General features: G+C 40.8%; 2 protein-coding genes across 2 annotated transcripts; both read right to left on the bottom strand.

Moving 5' to 3' along the window:
- Positions 1 to 15,862: 15,862 nt before the first annotated feature.
- On the bottom strand, positions 15,863 to 16,819 carry LOC138939245 (matrix metalloproteinase-16-like). Its single transcript, XM_070306890.1, has one exon. The coding sequence runs from the start codon at positions 16,817 to 16,819 to the stop codon at positions 15,863 to 15,865; it is 957 nt and encodes a 318-aa protein (XP_070162991.1).
- Positions 16,820 to 19,776: 2,957 nt separating this feature from the next.
- Positions 19,777 to 21,000, bottom strand: LOC138939244 (uncharacterized). Its single transcript, XM_070306889.1, has one exon. It carries the CDS (start codon positions 20,998 to 21,000, stop codon positions 19,777 to 19,779), a length of 1,224 nt encoding a protein of 407 aa, XP_070162990.1.
- Between the last annotated feature and the right edge of the window lie 3,536 nt (positions 21,001 to 24,536).

Below are 24,536 nucleotides of genomic sequence, written 5' to 3'. Positions count from 1 at the left end.
AAACTTATAACTGAATAAAACATAATTATTACTGGGAAAACTTAAAAGCAGATGTTCAACGGTATATACAACAATGTTTACAATGTCAATTGAAAAAACTAGTCCGAGTAAAAACAAAACAACCTATGATAATTACAGAAACACCAGGATCTTCCCTTGATAAAGTAGCTATGGATATCGTAGGCCCTTTACCTAAAACCGAAAGAGGAAACGAATATATTCTAACATTACAAGATCAATTAACTGAACCCCGCACTAATCATATGGAAAATCTGTCCTGGTCAAATCAATTGATTTTTACATATGTTGTAGCTTATGACCTACTGAACAAAAGATGTAATGGGCACAAAGCTCAATAATGGACAGTTATCGAGTTATAACCAGTCAAACATGAAAAATTCGGAATGCCGAATAGTCAAATCTCGGAAGGTATTGATTTTTTTGAAAAATGTTTGAAACAAACATAGTAGGGTTTTACAAAATCTGTTAGTTGGTGACATTATTTGTGAATTTTGAATGACCTTGAAAAGCTCCGTGAACAAAAATCTTCCACAAAAATGCCTATTTTTTATTATATTCGTGTAGCTAAATTCGAGACGTTTTCAAAATATTTTTGATGAACCTTTTTTCTACTAAAACTTACGTGACTTTCCACGCCTAACATTAGAATATTTACGAGATTTGACTATTGGTACATTTCAGGTTCGTCTAGCAAGATCTTATATTCAAGATAAGATGCAGCGTGATGCACAAGAAGAATTTCAATTGGATTCGTTGTTTGATGAACAAGGTTTCATAAGGGTGCGAGTGTTTTTACGATTCTGTAATGCTACAAAACATCAAATATTTATAGCTTACAACATAAGAGATGCAGATAATATAGATGATGAGAGGGAGGCGATTTTTGGTTATTACTGCACCTGTAAGTCAGGCGCACGGACTGTGGGTACATGTGCACATGTAACCAGCGTATTGTGGTATTTAGGATATGCACGACACCAGCCCAATGTTCGTTATCCCTCTTCATCATTATTGAACACAATATTAGATGCCGCTCAGAGACCACCACAGCAGGATCCAAATAATGAGTAATATACAATAAGATCATTTATTTTATTACCCCACACATACACACACAGCAGAGAGGGTTTGGAGTCAAAAAATACTACGGGAGTGACGAACCGTGGGGTCCTTATCTCTGCTGTGACACATAAAGATTTTTGTTCACGAAGCTTTTCAAGGTCATTCAAAATTCACAAATAATGTCATCAACTAACAGATTTTGTAAAACCCTACTATGTTTGTTTCAAACATTTTTCAAAAAAATCAATACCTTCCGAGATTTGACTATTCGGCAGCCCGAATTTTTCATGTTTGACTGGTTATAATCGATAACTGTCCATTATTGAGCTTTGTGCCCATTATATCTTTTGTTCAGTAGGTCATAAGCTACAACATATGTAAAAACCAATTGATTTGACCGGGACAGATTTTCCATATGATTAGTGCGGGGTTCTTTTGCATGGGAATACCATTACCGAATCAAACTTCCGAAACCATCGCAGAAGATTTTGTAGACCGATTTATTTGCGTACTTGGAGCACCAAAAGCAATATTAACGGATCAAGGCAGAAATTTCCTTAGCGACCTAATAAAGAAAATTGCAAAATTATTTAAAATTCGTAAATTTCGCACAACAGCCTTCCATCCTCAATTAAACGGATCCTTAGAAAGATCACATCACGCATTAGGCGAATATTTAAAACAATACGCAAATGAACAAAAACAATGGGATAGATGGATTAGCCTTGCTATATATTATAATACAAGCGTACATGAAGCAACAAAGCACACTCCATATGAGCTGGTTTTTGGAAAGATAGCACCTGTTCCATCGAAAGAACTTCTACCTTCTGGGGATAAATTAGCAAATTACGACAAATATTTGATAAATCTTGTCACTCAACTTCACGCAATTCAGGAAAACGCACGCGATAATGTAATTCAAGCCAAAGTTAGATCAAAAAATGATTAGGATAGAAAAATCAATCCGCAAACTTTTAAACCGGGAGATCAAGTATTTTTATTAAAGGGTCCAAAACCAGGTAAATTCGGAGATCAATACTGGGCCTCACGAAGTTCTAGAAATCTTGAATAAAAATAACGTAAAAATTAGAATAAAAAAGAATAGTCGAATTGTACATCCCAATCGCTTATGAATTTCATATATCAAAATTAATAAATAATTACGAGAATTTTCAGATGGACCTCAGAATTGGAAGACAAATCACGATAATAATTTTAACAAAAAAAATAATAATAATTGAAATTTTATCAAACAGAGTAATAGGAACAGACTCAATTTATCAGTTACAGTAAATATATTTCCCATCGTATAAAATAAGAGAGAACATAAGCGAATGCGCTATACTGTATTATTCAATTGTTAGATTAATCAATATATTAAAAACATATATACACACACATACATATATTTTTAGTATTATTTTTATATAAATATTATAAATGTTATTGCGTTTAACATTAATTTACAAATTAGCATAATATTTAGATCAATCATTATATAATAGACATATATAACAAAACATAACTATCTTCTCTGAAAAAAAAAAAAAATTATATATATATATATATATATAAATATTATCTGATCATCAAAAAAAGGGGGGGAGGAACAATGAGCTAGAAAATATGTTACAGAAGAATTATATCATCGACTCCAGCAACCAATAAGCAATCACTATGCTACATTTAGTGATAAACTATCCAGCTTCGAGCAAATGAAGCTTATTATTCTGCAGACAAACACGGTATTTCAACCAACAGCTAATAAGAAAAAAACAAAGAAAGCAATCCCAGCATTTGTCAATTGACAAGTCATCTTGGCGCTCTACATCCATCAGCAAATCCAGCTATAACCATTCAGCATCCGGGCAAATAAAACCTGGACATTTTACTGTGGGATCCAACATGATATCCCAATCAATGACTAATTACTCACAGTAAATGAGAATCCAAGCCAAATATCAAAAACCTTCCCGACAAGCAGAACATATGCTGTTCAGACAACACCAACAAGAGGGAAGAAGAAAGAAAGGAATATCCTATCTCTCTCACAGGGCAATAAAACCTCCAGCCGAAGACCCAACCTTATCAATAATGGTCAGGTAAACATTATGACATATACAGTTTTTTTTCTTACGCCATAAATGGGCACATATAAGAAAAGATAGTTTTGTATTAAGATTCTTTAATCAACGTATTAGATAAATGATTTATAACGACAAAATTTTTGTTAATACAAGAAGAATTATTGTTATTATGAGGAAAGTTCTTGTTATTACGAGAAAATTTAAAAGAATAAGCAAAAAAAAATAATTATATATATTTTTGTAAAAGGAGAACGAAAGAAAAGAAGCCTTCTCTTTCTTCCTTCTTAATAAACAAATCAGCATGCACGAAACCATATACAATTAGGATACTTTAGTTAACTGCGAAAGGAAGGAATCTATTTTATTTTTGCAAATGTCGGGCTTCTCCCCAACATTTGTCTAAGGCCGGGGGTGTTACGTCCTGCCGACTCCACGGTTCCTTCCTTTCGCGAAATTGCGGCAAGGATCGTCGATTGACAATAAAAATAAGTCTTTCGGTAAATAGAACATCTTGCACCACATAACGTTTTCAACTTTAAACATTTCATCATTTATCAGTAAATATATCTATGAGTAACCACGAGAAAAACAAAAAGAAATTAAGCCGATCAATAGATATTCCATATATAGACTTTCTAGCGAAAGAACAAATAAACAGCGAAGAGACGATGAAAACATCTTACGAAATATCTAACAAAATAACCGCATCATCATCGATAGAAATCATAGACCTTTGCTATTCACCTCAAAATCACGTGTGCAAATGTCCATCGGAAAATGTTCACCTTCGACCAATCGACGAACTATAAAAAGGGAGCCCGCGAGATTCCGCTATCTCAGTTTTTATCAGAGTCACCCGGTTAACAAATCAGTCCGGCACGTCTTGTTCAACGGCATCTCTCTCGACCACAAACGACAATCCCCGAGTTAAGCTCCCCGTCCGTCTTCTATTTAAAAAGAGTAAGTCGCTACCAAGCAATTTTTCTTTACGCGAATTCCAACTAGGAATCATCACTTATAATTTTCTATAGTGAAAAAGATCACCTTGCGTATTTCGATCAAGCGACTTCATTCGCGAGCCAAGTACATACATCGAGTTTATCGCAGGACTCGGAGGGCGTTGGCGCAAGCTGACTCAAAAACGATTAGGATAGCTAACCAATATATCGCTAAAATCAACAACAATTTAATCAAAGTAAATGGAATTGTTAGAATAATTAATAGAATTAACAACCACGATTACGATTACACACACACCTACAGACATTCTAGCGACCTCGTTACTTCAAGTTCTCCTCCCTATTTTTCCCCCTCCTACTCCCCTGAATATTCTTCCTTGCCTTCTCCAAATCTACCCCCCTCCCCGCGATCATTCTCTTCACTTTCAATAGTGATCCTCGATAATTCTCTCACTCCCTCTCCTCAGTCTCCTGAATTAGATTACATAGACAAAGCAATCCAAGAATTTATCGATGAGCTTCCTGACTTGGAAGCAGCATCGTCCTACCAAGATTAATACAATTTAAAGATCTCCATATCTCCTTCGTTCAATAACCCATTTCCTCACTGACCTACTTTTACACTATGTTTTTATTTTTTTGAAAGATAATAGAAAATATTGTATTTACTAGTCAGAATTCTAATCTTAACGATAGAGGCTTTTCCAACTCATTCTGGCTGATGTCCCCCGAACCATTGTAACACCCGTGGAACGATAAGCTCAACCACACACAAACACTCACACTCAAACGATAAATGTTATCACTTTCTACAAATATATATATCATGTATTCGAACCTTTTATTTTTCTAATGAATAAAATTATATTTTATTTAACTAATTAAACAATTCTTAACCCCTCTCTCGTTCCCAGTACGAAGATCGCACTAGGTCCCATCCCGCGTAAAAGGGATTAAATTCCTTGACCGAAAAGGGACCACAGAGCGAACGTCTGAATAAACAGCGTAATAGCGACCCGAACGGTCGTTTACCTGGCTTTCAGACCTAAGAGTTCGTTCGACCCGATTCTTACGCCGCAAAGCATCTGATTTCGGGATAATTAAGAGATAGTTGTTACGCCCTTCCGTCGACTCATCCTTTTTCGAATCTGGACGTAACAGAATAAATGCATATATTTTAACAGTATATAATTCCTTCTAAAATATATTCTAATAAATGATATAACCAAAAAAGATCAAATATTTTTTGCATTTATTGATTTATTAAATATGTTTATATATCGCGGAATAGTGCAACACAAGAAGAAAAGTAATAAAGTGTTTAATAAAGTCACTAAGAAAATCGCGGAATAGTGCAAGGAAGAGAAGTGATTTCTTCTAATCAATGTCATATTAAGTAAAGTTGATTATATTAGCAAAACTGAGCGAATGTTTACATTTGGGTGAATCTGTGCATTCTCAATTAACATATTTGTCATAAATACATTGTTGAAAAATGATTATGGAAGATTTTGGCTGACCATGTTTTCGAAAACGATAAGTTAATAATTATACTCGCGGACGCGCATTCGTATATAATGTTTATTTAATTTTACATAAATGTAATTAATGCATAATTAATAATTTTAAGTTAACATAAATATGGCTAAGCAATGAGTTTATGTTAATAGCAAAATAAATTTTGTGAGAATTCTACCAAAAATATCATACAAAACAACAGCATTAAATATACATTTTTAATTGGCATAAAGAATAATGAAATGATAAAATCATATCGAAGCATTTTTATAATCTACAAACATTTTGTGGATCTGGAATTATTCGTAACGTTTAGTTTTGGAAATGTATGAATCTTTATTTCGATTTTATATATAAATGTTATCAAAACGTAATTAATATTTTTAGGTCATTTACAAATAGCTAAGCAATGAGTTGCATGTTATGTTAAATAACAAAACAAATCTTGTAGGAATTTTATCAAAAATAGTACATAGACAGTTAAGTTGAAAGCGTCAGAATTAGAGCCCGAAATAGAAATGTTGAGCATTAGTCAAAAAAAAGAAATAAGGTAATAATTTAGTTTATAAATTATATAATAAAGATTATTTATTTTCTTAGGCTAAATTCTCTAGGAACAAAATTTATATGATAATCTATTTAACTTTTTTTGACATAATGGTTGAACTTATTTTTTAAAACAATAAGAAACGTGGAAATTGATGGTTTATTCGGATAGAGCTGCCTTTTGCAATATAATGTTATCAGAAAACATTAGAATATCTGTCATCAACAAAAAGTAATTCAAATTTGAATCAAAATGAGGAGGAAGAATTGATTAATGATATTAAATTGCAGATGTTATTATAGGAACGTATAAAAGTTTATAATAATTTGGCAGCTGCGTTGATTATAAAACAGAAGCTTACGGTGCAGTTTTAAAAAATATGAAACATGAAGGTGCCAACTATAAAATGGTAAAGCACTACTTAGAAAGGGTATTGCAAAAATCCTATCTTTTTATTTACTATCTTTAATCTTTTTAAATAAGTTTTATATATTCTTGATTTATATTTTATATGTAGAAAATTTAAAGAAAATTCAAATTTCTTAGAGAATGTAGTCTAAGAAAATAAATAACCTTTATTATATAATTTATAAACAAAATTATTACCTTATTTCTCTTCTTTGATTACTGCTTAACATTCCTATTTCTTTACCTTAACTGTGACGCTTTCAATTCAACTGTATATAATGTAATATTTTTGATAGAATTCCCAAGATATGTTTTGCTATATTAACATAGATATGCAACTCATTGTTTAGCCATTTGTAAGTAACCTAAAAATATTAATTACGCATTAAATACATTTATATATAAAATGTAAATAAACATTTACGTTTTCAGAACCAAAAGGAGCGAGTAATTCCAGATCCGCAAAATTTTTGTATACACTATAGAAGTGCTTCGATATGATTTTATCATTTTATTATTCTAAAGCCAAATAATAAAAATGTGTATTGAATGCTGTGATTTTTATGATATTTTTGATAGATTTCTCACAAGATTTATATTGCTATATTAATATAAACTCATTGCTTTTAGCTATAAGTTTACCTAAAAATATTAATTATGCATTAATTACATTTATATCTAAACAAAACATTATAAACAAACAAATAAACATTATATACATGAATGCGCATTCGCGCGTATAATTACCAGCTTATCGTTATCGAAAACATGGCCAGCCAAAATCTCCAAATATTCATTCATAATCATTTTCCAATAATGTACATGCACAGATTCACTCCACTGGAAGTATTCGCTCAGTTTTATTAATGTAACCTGTAACCAAACTTTGCTCGATATAACATCGATTAAAAGAAATCACTTCTCTTCCTTACACTATTAATAGTGTATAAATTTAATAATTTCTTTTCACCTTATCACTTCTCTTCGTTGTTGCATTATTCTGCGATACTCTTATCACTTTTCGTTCCATTATTTCGCGATATATACTATAACTCATTTTTTATATTGTCCGCGCGCTATAACTCTCATAACCTTACATTATTATCTTATACATATACACGTACATACACAAAATTGTCTCTTAAGGTATTTGCACACTCCAAGGAATAATCCTGCATGAGCGCTGCAAACGCGCCTTGAGAGACAAAATCGCTTTGCGTGTTGCGTGCGAGCATACGTACGTGAGCGACTGAATCTGAAAGAAAAATGAGAGTGTTACATTTCTGGTATACGATTAACATTCCTCAGGATTGACTGCACCAATCTTATTCAAACTGGTCGCAATCGAAAGCTTACATCCACATTATATAAGAAAAGTGCCATCAGATTTTTGATTAATGGCTTGGTTTCTGAGGAATTTTAATCGAAAATTTATTAGACGTAAAACTCCGTATAAGGTACTTGGTAGCGCTGCGGCTCCTGTATGTAGGTAATAGGCAAACAAATTCTTGACAAGCCAGAACGTTTTTTTTATATACTTGGCGTCGCGATACTACCGCGTCGCTAGTGAAATTAAATATTTACAATTCCATCCTTGATTGTTGAGGTTTGACATTTATGTGGCGGTATTATGTATCATGTATGTATTGTGAGCATACATCTATTTAGATGCATTTTCATTAATATAAAGTAATTTGAAAATGTTATAAAATTGAGATTATCATGTATTTCTTTCTCTTCTTTCTCTTCATCACAGTGTTTCCTTTTTTGTTTAGAATTAATAATCTCTCGGTTGCGAATATCTCATCCTTGTTTATATATTCTTTATTCATATGTATAGCGCTCCAATAAAAAAACTTATTCTAAAAGTTAAAAATTATAATTATTTACTATAACGGACCCAGTTCCAATGATATTCACTTTGACATATATTGTCAAGGACATAATCCTAAATAACTTTTCTTTATAACAATCGACGGTCTCTTATAATTTTTGAGATATTTGTTATGCGTTCGGAGAGGCACGGTAGTTGGAATCGTTTGCCGGAAAGAATTTGGGAATTCGGGCTCCGCCCGAGTAACTCACTGATTTTATTATAAATGAAAATGATACTTTTGTATTCGGGATAAATATATATATATATATATATATATATTTATCCCGAATACAAAAGTATATGAATAAAACATATATATATATATATATGTTTTATTCATAAATTGGCTTGATTACAAAGTTCCCGCACGTTAATTCGCGTCGCGTATAACGACAGCGGAAATCTTGGCGTGCGCGTGTCTGGAGTTGAGTTTCAGTTGCGACACTCACTCCTTGATCTTTCGTATTTCTGTCTGCCGACTGCGTGGCTTTAATTTAATAGTTGCCCGTAATTAGCATTATTGACTGTTCGTTTGATAATTATTGTGACTGCCCGCGTAATGTTAATTAATGATAAAGACTGCCCTCCGCTTATTAGCGATGGGCCTTTTTATTAGATCCCCTTGGTTTCCCGGGAGGGGATCGTTTGGACCACGTGTCGTCGCTCGATTTTGGCGGCAAGACCGGGATGAAAGCTAAGGAGTTTTAAGTAGGTCTTCTTTGTTTGCATTTTCGCAATTTCCTTATTCCGTTTGCCCTGATTTCCGCGTTTTCGCAATGGAGTGATTGTACGATCGCTCGGACTTCGCGTGTGGCTTGCATAGTCAGCACTTCACTCGGTTAACGCTCGTAATGTGATCTTTGCGTTACACGTTGAGCAACGCCTTATCGTATAAAATAATGTATATCTAAAATAATATATATCTAGTAATTCGTGTATAGTCTTTTCGGGCTATAACAATTTGGTTTGAGTTTGTAACGGTTCACCTTTCCCGTACGCCTCGGATCAGGCTCGCCGGTGCTAGGATTCAGGAGAAGGGTGAAATTCGAATTCACTGTTCCTCGGTATAAGCGGTTTAATGATTGGTTTATTCAAGCGGTTATTAAAGATGCAATACTCCAAGCAATATTTATAAGGAAAATGTGCAACAGCGGTCTGTACAAAAGTTCGCAGGAACAATGTTGCGGTGACGGGCGCGCGTGCAAGGCTCGGGAAGCGAGCGCTTATGCAGACGATACTAGGGTGTTCTGCGGTCGCGGTGTTTACATGCAGCAATTATTATTATTACAATAAGATAGATCTTAACGCCTACGAGGTGTCGCGTGGCCCTTAGTGTGGTTCCAACCATTTGATCGCCTTATCCTTAGAAGGACGGGGCGTTGGCACTTTCTACGGCTTATCCTTAGAAGGACTAGCACGCTGGTGTAGTCTAGAGGCCACGTATTAAGATGACTAATTAATTCTATAAGTGCGGCGTTCGGTCGCGGTGTGGGTACAAAGTAATCTTACGGTCTAGCGGTTCGCGATATATGTACAAAACGGTCTTACAAGCTATCAAGTCGCGGTATGGGTACAGAGCGGTCTTACGATCTAGTTTGGAACGGTCTTACGGTCTAATTGGGTTTGGTCGCGACATGCGCGGAACGGTCTTACGGTCTAATCTGGACGCGGTATTTACAAAACGATCTTACTATCTAGTCTGGTCGGATTGCAATATACGCGGAACGGTCTTTCGGTATAATCTGGACGCGGTGTACGCGAAACGGTCTTATTATCTAAGGATGCGCCGTCCCAGCAACCGGGTAGCCCGGCATAACCACGGGTAGCCCGTAACCTGGTTTAACGCGGGATGTCAGGATGCGCCATCCCAGCAACCGAGTAGCCCGGCATAACCACGGGTAGCCTATGACCTGGTTTAACACGAGAGGTAGTTTCGGATCTGGAGTTAATGAGAGGGCTCAGGATCGGGAACTGGTAACGCTACGCTTGCCGGACCGCCTTATATACCAGCGGCCATCCTCCCACTCACGCGAGTCGGCGCGTGATGGGGTGGCTCCACGGTGAGGCCGCGACACGGGCGTGGAAGTGCGCCATAGGCGCCGAGCCTCAGTAAATGCAGGCGGCTGGTCCGCCCGCGAGGCTGATAATGGTATTGTTACAAGTTATATAACGTAACTTGAATCAAATTTTAGTTTTAAATCAGAAATATGTTTGGGTTAGGTTATATCTTCCAGAAGTGGAGCTACCCCATAGGGGGGAGGTGGGGCGAAATCTACTGTGTCCATGCATATATTTTACAATGCGAAGCAACGTTCAGCCCAGAATTATTGTGTGGATGGGAAAGTGTATTCATGAACGCAGTGAGTTCCCCCTCCCCTTTTGGGGGTTTTCACTGCCAAAAGATATAACCTAACCCAAACTTATTTCTGAAAATTTGATTTGAGTTATATAACATCCTGATATGGATGAATCTTTCTTGCGTAGAAATTACAACCTCATGTAAAAATTACGTTCTATTTTTCAAACTTTATTAGTTAATAACTTTTTAATAAACAATGACCGCCGATTAAATTATAAGAAAAAGTTACTCAGGATTATGTCCTTGACCACATATGTCAAGGTCATTGGAGCTGAGTCCGTTATAGTAAATAATTACTGTAATTTGAATTTGATATCTATAATAAAATATATACTTATTTTTATTTTTCAGAATAAGTTTTTTTAGTAAATATGCATATTAGGTTACACTTCACCGATGACTTTGACCTTGACATATGTTGTCAAAGACATGACTCTGAGTAACTTTTTCTTATAACTTAACCGGCGCTCTCTTATAGTTTCTGAGATATTTAAAGTTAACATTTAGGTCAGTGCTGGGATTTACTTGCACATTTCGGCCCGATTCCGTGACTCACGCCTATTGCCCCCCACTCACCGCTCGTGCGTTAGCAACGAGTCGCCAGATACGCGTAACTAAGGAACGCGACGCTTTGTCTCAGGAGCGTCCGTATATAAGAATGCCCAAATATAATAATAAGACAATACTTTTCTATAATTAAAAGTTTTTCTTCAATATTTTATATCAATGAATTATAAAATATTGAAGAAAAACTTTTAATTCTAAGAATTTTCGCGCTGTATTTAGAAAAGTATTGTCTTATTATTATATTTGGGCATTCTTACATATAAACGCTCCTGAGACGAAGCGTCGCGGTCCTTAGTTACGCATATCTGGCGACTTGTTGTTAACGCACGAGCGGTGAGTGGGGGGCAATAGGCGTGAGCCACGGAATTGGGCCGAAATGTGCAAGTAAATCCCAGCACTGATTTAGGTAATAATATAGAGACAGAAGATATAACCTAACCCTTTTTGGTAATTGTGCAGAATAGGAGAGGCAAAATCCGTCCCACAATTGTTGCATAGATGAGAAAATATATGCGTGGATGCAGTCGGTTCCGCACTTCTCTATGAGGTTGGAAAGGCTCCACTTCCAGAAGATATAACCTAACCCAAACCTATTTCTGAAAATTTGATTTAAATTATATAACGTAACCCAAACCAAAGAAATAGGTTTAGGTTAGATTATATCTTCCGGAAGTAAAGTCCCTCGTAGGGAGGGGGGGACCCACTGTGTCCATCCATATACTTTACAACGCAAAGCGAGGTCTAGCCCATAATTGTTGTGTAGATGGAAAAGTGTATGCGTGGACGCAGTGGGTTCTGCCCTCTCCCCCCTTATGGGTTCCACTTCCAAAAGATATAACCTAACCCAAATCTATTTCTGATTTAAAATTAAAATTTGGTTTGGCTTAGGTTATATTTTCTGGAAGTAAAGCCCCCCGTAAGAGGGGGGAGGGGGCGGAACTCACCGTGTGCACGCATATACTTTACAAGGCAAAGCGAAGTTGTACTGCCCTACAATTGTTATGTGGATGAGAAAGTATATGCGTAGACGCAGTGGGCTCCACTACAAAAAACTAGACACATTAGTTTGTGTTGAACCTCGCTTTGTATGGAAAGTAAAAAAAACCCAAAGAGCTTCGTCTCTGGAAATATAAAGAAATTATTTCCATTTCTGACGCAAATACAATGTAAATAACCTTTATTTTTTTATTTTATAACAGAAAATTTATTAAAATTGTGAAATCATAACTTTAAATATCTCAGAAACTATAAGAGACCGCCGGTTAAGTTATAAAAAAAAGTTACTTAGGGTCATGTTCTTGACAACATATGTCAAGGTCAAAGTCATCGGTGAGGTGTAATCTAATATGCATATTTACCGTTTTTGTATTGGAGCGCTATATATATGGATAAAGAGTATAAATAAGAATGGGATATTACTAATTAGCTTTTATTAGATAACGCTTTTATTAGATAACAGCTATCCATTAACATTTATATTTAAAACAATTCAAGAAAAGGTTAAGCCCTCATTAATAAAACCAAAACGAGCAACAATACTTTGGAAGATGTGATGGACATAAGTACAAAAAAACAAGTTTTCTTGTTTTTCAATATTCCGTACATTCTAGGTACTTCCGAAAAAATCAGATATGCCATTCGTGATCTAGACACAAAAATCTCATATACGGGCATTAATAAACTAGACCGATTCATCAAAGTGCAAACAGATCACATCCAAGGAATTTCACAGAAATATAGTATATAAAATTTCCTGCAAAGATTGACGCGTCTTACGTCGGACAAACCAGCAGATTTTTAAAAACGAGAACACAAGGACACCGAAATCATATAAACAGAAATATGACACAACACTCAGTTATTACGGATCACAGGTTGTTGAATCATGAATTTAATTGGAGCAGTCTGGAGATTTTGGATGGGGAACCGATCCTTGGAAAAAGATTAATTTCTGAAATGATCTTTATAAAGAGGCAAAAAAACAATCTGAACTTGCAAAGTGACACCGAGCAGTTCGACCAAATACATTTCCCTTGGAGATTATGCCGAAGTCGGAACACATTTTTTTTCACCCCGCTTAGATACATTACTGTCTGACATAGTATTTGACATTTTTGACATATTATTTGTAAGATCTTTGCGTCGACGGATGCGCCTTGTCCTCGTGGGCTCCCGCGCGCCTTTGAACATTGGTATGGTGTGGTTTTGGACATTTAACTAATTATATAGATAAATTATAGCAGTTACTCGGTAATATAGAGGTGGCATCCGCATCTTGCCTTCTCTTGCAACGGCCGGTATCGATGGGAGGATGACTCTATTGTGAGCATTTGGAGGATGCCACGGATTCCGCGTGGGCTAATTCGTAGGAAATAATTTGCGTCATTTATGTATATATTTATGACTCCACTCTTCATATAACATGTCCGTTTGTAATCCCGCTCATGTGTATATACACTCTACGCCCTTACACAAGTGTTTCTTTAAGAAAATTGTGTTTCGTTTACATTAATTGATTCCTATTGTTTGCAAAAATAAAAAGTAAGGAATTTTAAAAATAAATACTTGACAAAATATTATGTCACAATACTGTAGCTTTCAAGCCTTATAACTCGAAAAGTACTTTATGAAAAAATACTTTATTTTAATGTTTTGGAAAGCTCTCGACATAAGCTATAAGAATATGCAATAAAAATGGGGGGTTCTGTTTAAGAAATTAAAGGTGTCCTTGACTTGACAATGCCATCCAAGGTCAATCCAATGACACCATCTTATGTTTCCCTCAAAACCATACAATTTTTTTCAAAACGTTTTTCTCTAAAATGTTTAGTTTTTGAAAGAAAGGGGGTGTACCAGGACACCCTGTATATAATATCTACGCAATAGTCAAATTTTATGATAATGTGCATTATATATGTAGCTTTAACTATATTACTAATAGAAATCATATTATATAATTATATTATTATATAAGTCTGTAATAAACCGCTTTTGCGAGACGGTCGTGGATAACTCGGTCGGGATCCGGGGCTCATGGAAGGGTATCGAGAGACGAACGAAAGCAACATGAGGTAAAATATAATTTATTGCGTGTAAGTATGTGTGTATACAGAGTGAGTGTATGTGTATAAACGCTGTATGTGTGTGAGTGGATGTAGTTGTGTGCGAGTGAGACGATAGGCGAGCGAGTGCGTGCGCGAACGTATAATATCCAAGTATGATGTACAATGTATCGAAAGTATGTGTGTGCGAACGTATAATATCTAAGTAGTATGTACAATGTATCGACAGTATGAGTGTGAGGCGAATGACGATGTGTGTGTGCGACAAGATGCACTCGTGTATGTGTGAGTGTCGGAATCGATTAGCGGTGTGGTCGTGTCGGTCGCGGTGCATCCGAATTACATGCACGTATGCGCGGCGCGGAGCGCGATTTCGGCGATTCGATATAATATCGATTACGCGAGCGGATTTTGATGTCGGCAGAGGCCGCTAACTACCGGACGATATTTTCGGTCGCGCTGGTGGGCGGTTCTTAGACGTGCCTGTATTGATTCAGTGGCGTCGATCGATGTCGCGGCAGGATTAGATCCTCCCCCTTGAGCGGGACTTAGCGCGCCGTATTAATGGCGATTCCGATGTCGTAAATGGCGGTCGCGGAATTACGGTCTGGTCGTGAGTAACGGTTTGTCGTGTCGTCTGGGATAGCCGGTCCGTGGAATTCAGGAGTGCAACGGCCGACGGGAACACCCGTCAATGGCAGGGAACTCCCTACCACCGGTAAATCGCCGTTGCACTTAGGTAGACGGATTTTGTGAGGCGTCGAGAACCCTCGGCGGAGATTGAGTACGCCCAACCCCGTTTTCCTCTTTTATTAAACGGTCGAAAGGATCGCTCGTGGAGATGCCGCAAACTCTCGGCGGAGGCTGGGTACTCCCAACCCCTTTTCTTTCTCTTTGAGCGGTTATAGGATCGTAGCGGATTTCCAGGCGTCTTACAGACTCTGGCGGTTGCGGAAGATCTGGTCTCGAGATGTGAAATGTGCCCTTATTTATACCGCTTTTTCCGGCGGGTGCGCGTGCGTAATATGCCTGAATGTTTTACAGCATATTGTTTAATATTGAACCGCCGCGCGCGACTCGGGCGGTTTCGGGAACGGTCGGTACGGTTACCCGAGCGCGGCGACGGGTACCGGTAAACAACGCGTCTTAAACGGCGGTTACAAATTCGAACGTTTGCTATCTCTTAAAAATGGGCGCTTGGCGCCTCCGCATTATGCCCGACCGGTGTTTGTCGGGCGGCGGACTTCCGGCGGATCGACGGCCGGGTAACGGTGGAGGGATGCATCGTTACAGGCGCGTGAAATTCGCCGGTAGAAACGTCGCGTAATCCGTGAGCGTCATGGGTCTACCGTAGCGTTTCTCGGTCATGTCGACCGACCATACGTTGCGGCGATTAGCTATATACAATCAGTGATTCATTATCAGCGCGGCGTCCACGCGCCACAATGCAGAGATCCGCGCGCGCTGGGTCGGTCGGCGCGACGCTCGTCGTCGCGAGCGCCGCGGTGGTCGCGGGAGTCGCCGTCGGATAGTTTCCATCGTCGTGAGATCCGTACAAATTCTGTATAGCGAGAATGTCTTCTTTGCTCAGCTTAACTGGAAATTGATTCTCGATGTCGGGTATATACGGGAACATTATAGAGTCATTGTGCATGCTGTGCTGTAGACCCAATGCGTGGCCGATCTCGTGCGTTAGTGTTAGCAGGAGGTGATGCGTGTCGGGAGGATTCTTGTTTAGATACGGTTCCGAATCGTCGACGTGTATCTCCGACGTGAAATCGGTCGCTCCAGAGAGAAAGAACGCGTGAGCTAGGGTTCCTCCCAGACCATCGAAGGTCGCCGAGCAAATACCGACGTTCCGACAATTCGCGTAAGTGTGTGCGCCCGTTCGATACGATATCAGTATATCGGGGCGTAGCGGGTCGCGCGCGAAGGTTAGCGACGGATTCGCTGCCCATAATGCGAACGCCGCTTCGACCGTTCGCAAGATTTCCTCGCTAGCCACTTGAAAATTCCACGTGAGACGCGTTTTCGGCCATTTTCGCGCGATCGGGCTATACGCGCGATCGGGAATGTCCGCGAGACTGCATCGCGGTTTGCGCATAAAGTGAAGCGTAATGGCGTCTAACGCACCGTTTTCCGACAATTGATAGTATTCTTGAAACCGCGACAGCGCGCGACGCAGAGACGTCGCGTTATCGGACGACAGCGATCCCCCGTCGTCCTTCAGAAAACCGTACACGCGTAGGAAACGGAGCTCCTCGATCTTCTCCGAATCAAAGGGCGCGGCGGCCGTCGCCGCAACGAGCGTCGTCGTTAGAACGAGAAGAGCCGTCCTCGCGTTAGTCATCGCGCGGAGCGGGGAAAGACACGGTAAACTATCGAGAAACGCCGGGCGCGATTGATTCGCGCGTTCCGCGAGACGCCTATTTTTATCGTCGACAAATTTGACGCGGGTGGGGGGAGGGGGAAATGCGTCGACGATTCGTTCGAGGGAGAGTCGCGACTCGCCTCGATTAGAGAAACACGCCTCTTTTGACGTCGAGCGTTCGGAATGCGCGTTATCTAGCGGACGCTCGAGTTCCTCTCGCGGTTTTGCTTTTTGTTATTTCTATTTTTATTATTCGTTTGTCCCCTAAGAAGGACACTCGACGAGCGACTAGAGAAACGTACCCCTTCCGGCGACGATAAACGTTCGCCAAGTATCCGGGATGCGCGTTATCTAGCGGACGTTCAAGTTCCTCTTATAACGTTATTTTTTTATTATTTTCTTCTAAAATATATTTTTGTTATTTTCCTTTATAATCTATCTTTATTACTCGTTCCTCTCCGCTCGAGTCGAGCGATTAGAGGAGCGGTCGCGGAAGGAAGACGCGGCGCGATCGATAAATCGTACCGCGGCATCCGCGTGTCGATTCTTATAAACGCGAGATTGTTTCGAGAAGCGTCAAAGTATTCTCGCTCGCGAGATAACGAAGCGACAAAACGACGAAGCGCGAAACGGTGGAGTGCGAAGTAGCGAGAGTTAAAATCGGACGCAAACTGTTCGATATGGAACGAATCGAACAGATAATTAACGCGGCCGATTATATTAATGTAAACGGAGATTTAATCGCGATAAAGTCCTACGTTCTGGGAGACCTCGCCACGGATCTGCGCGTGGAGGCGCAAGGTGTTATCGAGAATTCGACTAGACTCACCTTTCAGTTGGACGGAGACATAGATATCGCGCGTTTAATGTAAGTATTCGATCGGAATTTTTTATAATATTTTTTTATAATAAATTATAATGTTTTAATAACCTTTTTAATAACTCTTTTAATAATTCTTTTAATAACTTTTCTACTTTTGTATTTTAAATAAGAAATAGAGGGCTGTATAAGAACGGCGCGAGAATCGCTCTACGATTTAATAACTAGGACGAGGACTATGCTCGCACAGGCGCAAAGCGTTCATAGCGCGTTGCGCGACGCTCGCCGACGCGACGTCGCGCGAGCCCCCGAACGGTTCGACTTAATCGGTCGACTTCACGAGCGCGAGCGCAACTTCGCCATCCCCGAGTTAATCGATCCGCTTCGCGAGAGCGAGCGCGACTTCGCCGTTCCTGAGGTTAGGCGAGTCGTCGCATCGCCGATCGACGAGGAGCCCGAATCGCGACCGATCGGCGAGGAGTCCGAATCGCGGCCGATGGAGGACGAGGCCGAACCGGCGACGGTCGACGAGGGTGAATCGAGGGCGGGTGTACGATTGGCGAATTACGAGCCCGAATCGCAACCGTTCGACACGGAGTAATTTTACGCATTAATGAAATATGATTTTTATCTATACATAATACATAATACATAATACATATTTCGCGTATCGCATGCACGCGTATTTGTAAGATATGATTTTTACGAATAAACGCTATACGTTAAGCGAAGCGTCGATTCTTTACGCTTCTCTTTCCTTCTCCCGCATCCTCTCGCTCTCGCGCTTCTCGTAGTAACCATCTGTGTCCGCATTAAATTTGTGTTTTGGTGACAAAGATTGTTGACATAACTTGACAGCAAATTGACGGCAAGAACCGAGCAAAGCTTGATATAACTTGACGTCAAATTGATGGCAAAAATCGAGCAAAATGTGCGCAAGACAATTGACAACAGAGTGTCAGCAAAAACCGAACAAATTCTGCAGGTTTTGGCCATTCATATAAAATAGTATATTTAAATGGATTTAAAGTCTCAACCCTAAGTAATAAAATAATGATAAGTTTTGGTTATAAAATGACTATTAGATAATTAGACATTATATAGGATCATATATTAATGTGTTAAAACATATATAGGTGAATTTAAATAATATATTTAAATAAAATATTTAATAATTATTCGAACAATTTCTGTCCAAAAAGATCTTTAATTTATAAAATTCTATAGAAATTATATAGAATCAAGGATACGCGATCGCGATAAAGGAAAAACGCGATTCGTTCGTATAGCGTGTATTTTGCAACAGTATAAGTATAACTAATATTAAATTTATAGATTATATAATTGACTCGATACATTATATATAAAGCTTAAAATATATAATTAAATTTATAGATTAAATAATTAATTCGATACATTATATAAAATTTAAATTTATAGATTATATATAATATACAATAATGTAATATAATTTATAATATAAAATCAATCGCGCATATCGCGCAAACGATCGCGTCGCTCGAACCACCAATCGTGCAGTTTGCACGCGTTCTCTAACGCGCAATTCTTCGCGTGATATCCGCAGCGAAAAGCTCGCGAAGCGTTCAGAGTCTCCAAACGTTCGATGTCTTCGTAATCGGCGTCGATAGTTTCGACGGAGACGGCTATGTCGCGATCGTCGGCGACGTTTCCCAAGATCTCGATCAGCCACTTCTTCTTCTCGTGACCTTTGACGTAGATCCGCACCGTCGAATCGGGGTTAGATTCTCGACATACGGCATCTCGAACGAGTCTCTTCATCGACCCGTAATTCGCGTGTCCATCGTTCCACTTTAGCTGGTGATGATTCGATATCAGCCAACATGCTCGCGATTTTTCCGCTCTCGTGAGCAGATCCCACGACATCGGCGGGCGAAAGATGTGATGCGTCAATTCCATGCCATTTCTTAACACGGCTACTTCTTTCGCGACGAATTTTTCGTTAACTACGAAACCTTGAAGATCGACGAAGATCGGCGCGTCCATCGTCGTTGTTAGCGATACTCGAAGTGTTTCCTTCTAGATTTTTTTCTAAGTGCTTTATTCTTTCTCCGTACTTTTTCGAATATCGTCGCGCTTACACGATTCTGCGCACGACGTTAGTGAGCGGATTGTACTCTACCACTCGATCGTGAATGATAAGACAGTAGGCTGTGGTGTTAGAGGGGATGTTCTCTTTGCAGTCGAACTCTATGCGAACGTCCACGGTGACGCTCTTGATCGACTCGTTGTGTCGAGAACAGTCGATGACTACGAGCGGGCCGTGAGTTAAAAATTTATTTAGATTTAAGAGCGCTTCGTCGTTGTCGCATCCGTAGTACGTTTTTCGAAATTTCAAATACATATCGTATAACACGGCGACTTTATGCTTATCGAAATCTAGATTCATGTCGTCGTAAGGATAACAATCGGAATTAAGATACAGTTTGACATTAGTTAGTTTGCAATCGTCGAATAAAGAAGGCTCCTCGGACAGAACGTTCTTCTTTCCGGATTGTAGCGCGAAGATAACGTATCGCGGTTTCTCGAGTTGCGTCGCCGCTTTGACGGCCCACGAGAGTTTGGTCGTGCTCTGTAGAAGCGGAAACTCGTAGAGATCCCATGAGCGAAAAGCGACGCTCAGGTATCGTCCGCAATCTAAGGTGCGCAATAATCTTAATTTATTAACATCATTTAATACTATATGAGGCATTCGCCATTGTATCTTTAACAAAACGATTTTAGGTTCTTGCGTTTCGCGCGATATGACGCAATTGTTATCGTTGCGCGCTCGTATTAGAATAAGTTCGTGTCGCGCGTTGATCACAACGCGCTTGTAATCTTCGCAAAAACCTAATAGCACGTTGAGAGGTACGCAAAAGTTAAAATCCCCGATCGACGAATGAGTTGTCGCTAATAAATCCCATCCAGCGTTTTTTAATATTTTGCTTCTCTCGACCGTCAGCGACGCGTAATTCTTGATCGTGCTCGTTATTCCAACGTTTCTGCTTCGATCGATCTCCACGCCGTCGAGCTCGTAGCGAATCTCCTCGAACATAAACACCGCGCAATTGTTCACTAGTCTCGTCACCGATGCGATTTCCCCTTGCGCGCTCGGCGCCTCCTTCGACTCGAGTCTGCCCTCGACGTAGAGAAAACTGTCGCAAGGCAATGTGTACAAATCCTGCTGTTGTATAGGAATTCGTATCTCGTCGCTATTCCCGAACGTAGTATTAGCGTAAGGGTTGTACGTGTGAGACTCGATCTTAACGATGCGATCGTCGAAGATCGGCTCTCCACCGATACTTAGAATGTCGCACATTCCGCTTTTTACGAAGAAGCGGTCCTCGGCACGACGAAATCCAAAGAGCGCAGAAAAGCCGCGTTGGCGACGGTCAGTCTACCTCCCTTCTTCCTTCTCTTTTCCGCGTTTAGAGGCGACGCGACGGCGATGACGGGCGAGTTTCTCGCGTTCGACCCGTTCACTACGAGCATCGCGCGCTTCTCTACCGTTTTCGCCGCACGTGCAGACGAATCGTGATCTCCTCGCCGCGAAAATCGATCAATTTTCCGTTTTGATCCTCAACACGCACGTTTATATCGATAATGGTCCGCGCGATGATCGGGAGGTAAATGATCTGCGTCGGGATCTCCGACACTTTATATCCGGGTGGAACATTAGGCGCAAACTCGTGTATAGTATGCGCGGATTTGTCGTTATGATACGCCCCTGTCGTGACGTTGCACTCTAGTCGAATGAGGTTAATGGCCATAATATTTATCGGCTTATCGGACGCGTACTATTTATTCGGTTGTAACACGCGAGACGAGAAACCCAGTAGCGAACCGATATTATCGGGTTTTGTGAAATTTACTCGAAACGCGCACTTAATCTCGCTTCTCATAGTGTTATCGTTATTGCAAAGCGTTATAGAATTTTCATTCTTATCACCACTCTCATCGTCTTCGAAACAGTCGCCGCCAACATCGTATATGTAATCGTCATCGCTCGTTTCCTTCCTCGTTTTCGCGCTCTCGCCTCTCCTATCTCGCTCGTCGTTTATGATGAATCGCCGCTCTTAGATACGCGCTTATAGCGCTTAACTCGTAAGATCCCACCGGAATCGCGATAATCTCGTCGTTATCATCGAAGTAAAATTTATTATTCGCGGAATTTACATTCGGTATCGTATTATAAGTTTTGAAATTGTTTAAACCTAACTCGTAATCGTCGTTGTTTAAATCAAGAGAACGCTGCTTCGTCCGGAAAGAGTGAGAGTCAGCGACATCATCGGCGAGAGCGATCGAACTGCGCTCGATCGACGAACGACGGTCGATATTATAGTCGGCGATTCCTTCAATCGACTCCTCGGAGAAATCGAAGACTCAATTGTCCGCAGATATTCTGATCGCGCGTCTGCTCGGAGCGACGATTATATCGAATGTTCGCGTCGCGCCCGAGATGACGCGCGAGTTTGCGCGGAGTACGAAGATTGCCGAAACCGTCGTAGTAAATCGCGTCGCCTTCTTTTTTCGCGTACGCCACCCAATGAGTACCCGGTCCGGACGCGTCGTCTAAATTAACAATGCCGCTCTCGTCGCGGCGCGCCCGCAACGGAAGCGCGTCGCGCATAAGCACGCCTCTAAAGTGAGGCACGTGCGAGAGTATCGCCGCGTGATTTAACTGTTCATTCGTCGTTGCTCCGATGGATGGGAGGATCTCTAGCGTCTGTTTACGCGAAGTTTTTTTTAACGTTTCCTCTTCTTCTCGTCGAGAACGTGCCACTCCCGCGCTTGTACGGCGCGAGATATAAACGGCGACCCTCCATCGCGCGATCGTGGCGCTGCAACTCCTCCAGCTGTCGTCGCGCCGCTTTGCGATCGTTCACCGCTATCGCGGTTCCCGCTGCTCCCCCAGCCAAAGAACCAAGAGCTCCCAATAACGGTAGTAGGGATAAGAAGCCGCCGCGTTTCGCTATCGGAAGCGTTCTTTTCCTCGTAGCGATCGTTCTCCTTTTGCTCTTTCTTCTCTTGAGTTTTGTCGTACCCATTCCGAGTTTCGTCTTCGATTTCATAGCCATCCATACAGCCGCCGCGGCGGCCCTCTCGCCGAAAGTCGAGTCTCTCGCCGCGACGCGCTCGCGCGCTCTCTCGGAGAGCGCGCGGACGGCGGCGTGTCGATCGGCGAGCTCGCCGCTTCGCGAGTACGCGATGACGTGCTCTCGGCAAGCCGCGTCCAGAGGATTGACGCCTCGATCGACTCGCGCGAGTCGTTTCGCGATACGGGTACCCGGCCCGCAAAATTGATATCCAGGTATATGTAGTTCGAAAGGGAGCGCGTTTATCGCTCTGTTCAATAAGCCAGCGCCGCCGATATCACCGCTCACACCGTACCGCCGTTTCGCGAATTGCATTCGCCGCAATCTTTAACGAGCGGCGCCGGACCGTCGATGTGCGTTCGTTGCCAGGGGCGATTATAATGCTCTAGGCATCGACGGTAGCGCCGCACCACCGGACCCACTCTTATATATTCGGGCAGTTTCTCCCACAATTGTTCCACGTAACGACCAAAGTGCTTTAGCAAAATTATTTTCGGGATATACCGCAACTGATCGGCGGTGAAATCGAGAATATTGTCACCATCTATTAGTAGGATAAACATCTCGATTCACCGCGCGCGATTCGCTACTGCGCGATCGGTGGCGATCTATTCGTATATAAATAAAAAGGTCTCGCCCTGCCTCGCACGAGTGTACCGCGCACGCGCGCGGCGAGAGGAATGCGTTTCGTGCGGCAACCGATCGCGATAAAGGTGACGAACCTCGACAATAGGGCGCGACCGTCGGAAGAAGCGCGCAGACACGGTCGTCTATTACCGAGCGCTATTCGCTGCGTCATTTGCGGCCTTTCTAGTTGCGGTAAAACGAACGCGTTGATAAGTTTGTTGGAGAGTCCGCATGGCGTACGCTTCTAGAACGTTTACGTTTACTCGAAGTCGTTGCAGCAGCCTAAATATCAATATTTAGAGAATTTATTAACACCGATAAAAGATATAGGTTATTTCACATTTTCTAATAACTTTGATGTTATTCCGCCCAGCGAAGCGCTCCCGAATTCGATATTCGTGTTCGACAACGTAGCGTGCGACAAACAAGATACTATCAGGGAGTATTTCGCTATGGGTCGACACTCGATTGCTTCTATCTGTGCTAAACGTACGCTAAAATACCGAAGCATTTGATTCGAGATAACGCGAATCTGTTGATTCTCTTTAAACAGGACGGCACTAATTTGCGTCACGCGTACAACGATCACATGAACACGGATATGTCGTGAGAGAATGTCACGAGAATTTTCACGCGCTATGTCGCGCGTGTTGGCGGTATAAATATGGTTTCTTAGTGATCGACAAAGATAGCGCGCTTCGCGCCGGCAGATACAGACGAGGGTTTAACGACTTCATTGTACCATAGAGCGATCAGTCGTCGCGGATACGTCGAATGCACCGATCGCTTTCTCCCGCGAGCGAGAAGAATCGATTCGTTAGTCGCAATGGCCTCGATGGATATCGGTGAACGCGAAAAGACGGCGAAAGAGATCGCTAAGAGGCGCGCGTCGATTCGTAAAAAACACAGAGCATTGAAGACCGGCAAAATGGAAAACGAGATCGCGATAGAGAGTCGTTTCAAGCATCGACGATCGCGTCGAACCGCTGCGGCGCATCGCCGATCGCGCCGAGCGAGACGAGATAGAGCGAGACAAAATTAAACGTGAGACGATCGACGCCTTTCCCGCGACGACGAGCGTCGAGGAAAAATGGAAGGACAAAGCGCTGACTCCCGTTTGCAAAAAACTTAA

The sequence above is a fragment of the Polyergus mexicanus genome, unplaced genomic scaffold (genome assembly GCF_030449975.1).
Source record: "Polyergus mexicanus isolate NDT 795.1 unplaced genomic scaffold, iyPolMexi1.0 SCAF_14, whole genome shotgun sequence".
NCBI lineage: Eukaryota > Metazoa > Arthropoda > Insecta > Hymenoptera > Formicidae > Polyergus > Polyergus mexicanus.
The sequence above is the reverse complement of the archived record's forward strand: the minus strand, read 5'-3'. Positions and strand labels throughout refer to the sequence as shown.

What these genes read in the sequence shown, in the direction of transcription:
- LOC138939244 (XM_070306889.1), bottom strand. Translation starts at nt 21,000, where the DNA reads ATGTGCGACATTCTAAGTATCGGTGGAGAGCCGATCTTCGACGATCGC.
- LOC138939245 (XM_070306890.1), bottom strand. Translation starts at nt 16,819, where the DNA reads ATGACTAACGCGAGGACGGCTCTTCTCGTTCTAACGACGACGCTCGTT.